Source organism: Pristiophorus japonicus, chromosome 1 (assembly GCF_044704955.1).
Source record: "Pristiophorus japonicus isolate sPriJap1 chromosome 1, sPriJap1.hap1, whole genome shotgun sequence".
Lineage (NCBI taxonomy): Eukaryota > Metazoa > Chordata > Chondrichthyes > Pristiophoridae > Pristiophorus > Pristiophorus japonicus.
The window spans coordinates 321,840,934-321,843,365 of record NC_091977.1 but is presented as its reverse complement, the minus strand read 5'-3'; the positions used below and the strand labels follow the sequence as shown (position 1 = coordinate 321,843,365).

The 2,432-nt window shown below is 65.7% G+C and overlaps 1 protein-coding gene across 2 annotated transcripts in view; it reads right to left on the bottom strand.

Annotated features, from left to right (window-relative positions):
* Positions 1–2,080, bottom strand: part of LOC139272592 (ATPase family AAA domain-containing protein 2-like) — a 114,773-nt gene extending 112,693 nt beyond the window's left edge. The window contains exon 1 of one of the 2 annotated variants that reach the window (XM_070888668.1): positions 1,589–2,080. In XM_070888668.1, the coding sequence (XP_070744769.1) occupies positions 1,589–1,705 (117 nt within the window). In that variant the 5' untranslated portion in view covers positions 1,706–2,080. The remainder of the gene's footprint in view (positions 1–1,588) is intronic. The other variant, XM_070888677.1, reaches the window with a different exon arrangement.
* Between the last annotated feature and the right edge of the window lie 352 nt (positions 2,081–2,432).

Sequence of the window (2,432 nt, the reverse complement as noted above, 5' to 3'; positions counted from 1 at the left end):
GACCCGAACTCTAGCGCGGACGCCCAACCCGCATATCGCGCGGCAGCACCCACCGCCTCTCGCGCGGCCGACACACCAGCCTACTCGAGCAGGACGCAACCCCCGCACTCTCGAGCGGCAGACCACCCCAGCCTCTCGCGCGGCCGCCCCACGCCTCTCGCGCGGCCGCCCCCCCGCATACTCGCGCGGCCGCCCCACGCCTCTCGGCGGCCGCACCCCCCCGCCACTCGCGCGGCCGACCCCCCGCCTCTCGCGCGGCCGCCCCCCCCGCCTCTCGCGCGGCCGCCCCCCCGCCTCACGCGCGGCCGCCCCCCCCGCCACACGCGCGGCCGCCCCCCCCGCCACTCGCGCGGCCGCCCCCCCGCCTCACGCGCGGCCGCCCCCCCCGCCTCACGCGCGGCCGCCCCCCCGCCCTCTCGCGCGGCCGCCCCCCCCGCCACACGCGCGGCCGCCCCCCCCGCCCCACGCGGCCCGCCCCCCCGCCACCCGCGCGGCCGCCCCCCCCCGCCACACGCGCGGCCGCCCCCCCGCCCCGCGCGGCCCCCGCCACACTCCCCCCCCTCCACACTCTCTTCCTCCCCCCCCTCCACACTCTCTTCCTCCCCCCCCTCCACACTCTCTTCCTCCCCCCCCTCCACACTCTCTTCCTCCCCCCCCTCCACACTCTCTTCCTCCCCCCCCTCCACACTCTCTTCCTCCCCCCCCTCCACACTCTCTTCCTCCCCCCCTCCACACTCTCTTCCTCCCCCCCTCCACACTCTCTTCCTCCCCCCCTCCACACTCTCTTCCTCCCCCCCTCCACACACTCTTCCTCCCCCCCTCCACACTCTCTTCCTCCCCCCCTCCACACTCTCTTCCTCCCCCCCTCCACACTCTCTTCCTCCCCCCCCTCCACACTCTCTTCCTCCCCCCCTCCACACTCTCTTCCTCCCCCCCTCCACACTCTCTTCCTCCCCCCCTCCACACTCTCTTCCTCCCCCCCTCCACACTCTCTTCCTCCCCCCCTCCACACTCTCTTCCTCCCCCCCTCCACACTCTCTTCCTCCCCCCCTCCACACTCTCTTCCTCCCCCCCTCCACACTCTCTTCCTCCCCCCCTCCACACTCTCTTCCTCCCCCCCTCCACACTCTCTTCCTCCCCCCCTCCACACTCTCTTCCTCCCCCCACTCCACACTCTTTTCCTCCCCCACCAAAAGCTCTCCAATTTCTTCACCCCATACAACACCCCTTCCCCACACACTTAACCCCCTTTTTCACCCCGAACACCCGCCCCCCCCCTACATCACATACCCAGCTCCACTCCTCACCCCGCATATGCCCCCCCCTCACTCCACGTCCCCAATCCCGTCCCCACACACCTCTCATCCCAACTTACACTCTGCGCCCTTGCCCCCCCCCCCCCTCCCCCCCTCCAATGCCCGTATTACCGAGCAACAATCCAATAGCACCCACTCACACCGAGAGCGGGTGAGCGGGGATAATCACCAACGATCGGCCCCGTGTGACAGACCGGGCTTCCCCCCCTCCCCCCTTCAGTGACAGGTCTCACACTGACAGAGCCCCTCCCGGCGAGTTACCGCTGACTTACCGGCTCGGCCTGGCCTCTCTTGCGGTAGGAGGGGGGTGGGCTGTCATTTTTCTCCAGGGCGATGAACTCAGAGCTGGAGTCCAGAGTGACGGACACACCGCTTCTCAGCATCACCATCCTTCACTGAGGGAGGGAGAGGCGGGCAGTCACTGGCGATGGACGGTCCGCGCGCTCTGCCGGCCGTTGCTCCCCGCCCTCCCGCCCGCGCGCGCTCCAACGGCCGGAGATTCTGGCGCCAGAACTTTCCCGCGCAGCTCTCCGCGCAGCGCTCTTTGGCTCCCTTCCGCCAGCTGAATTAGTTCCTCCGTTATCCTGACTCGTTCCGATGTTGCGAACGCTCACTGTCAGCATAATCAGTATCCAACATAATTAAATACAGATTTGATGACGGGAAGGAGGGTATTTTCGCCTGTAAAGCGACTGGGTTTAATATCCTCCTGTAGCGCGGAGAGATTCAACAACAGCAAATAGCACCACTTCCAATTTGTCGGAAGCCGAAAAGGAACCTAGCTCGCCATTGGTCGGCATTCCAGCGTATCCGCCGGCGCCGCCTCATGTCACGTGTCACGTCACAGCGGACCAATCAAGACTCGGTAAACACGATCACAACACACACGTGTGACGCAACAGACAGGGGCGTGGTTAAAACAAAAAGACACGTGGGGAGCCTGCTGACTTACATTGAAGGGGTGTAAGAGTGCCCTTGCAAATCTGGGTAGCAGACAGCCAGATTAATGAGTTCTTGATTTGCCTGAAAGGGCGGTGGCAGCAGATTTAATGGTAACTTTCAAAAGGGAATTGTATAAATACTTGAAGAGGAAATGTTTGCTGGGCTATGGGGAAT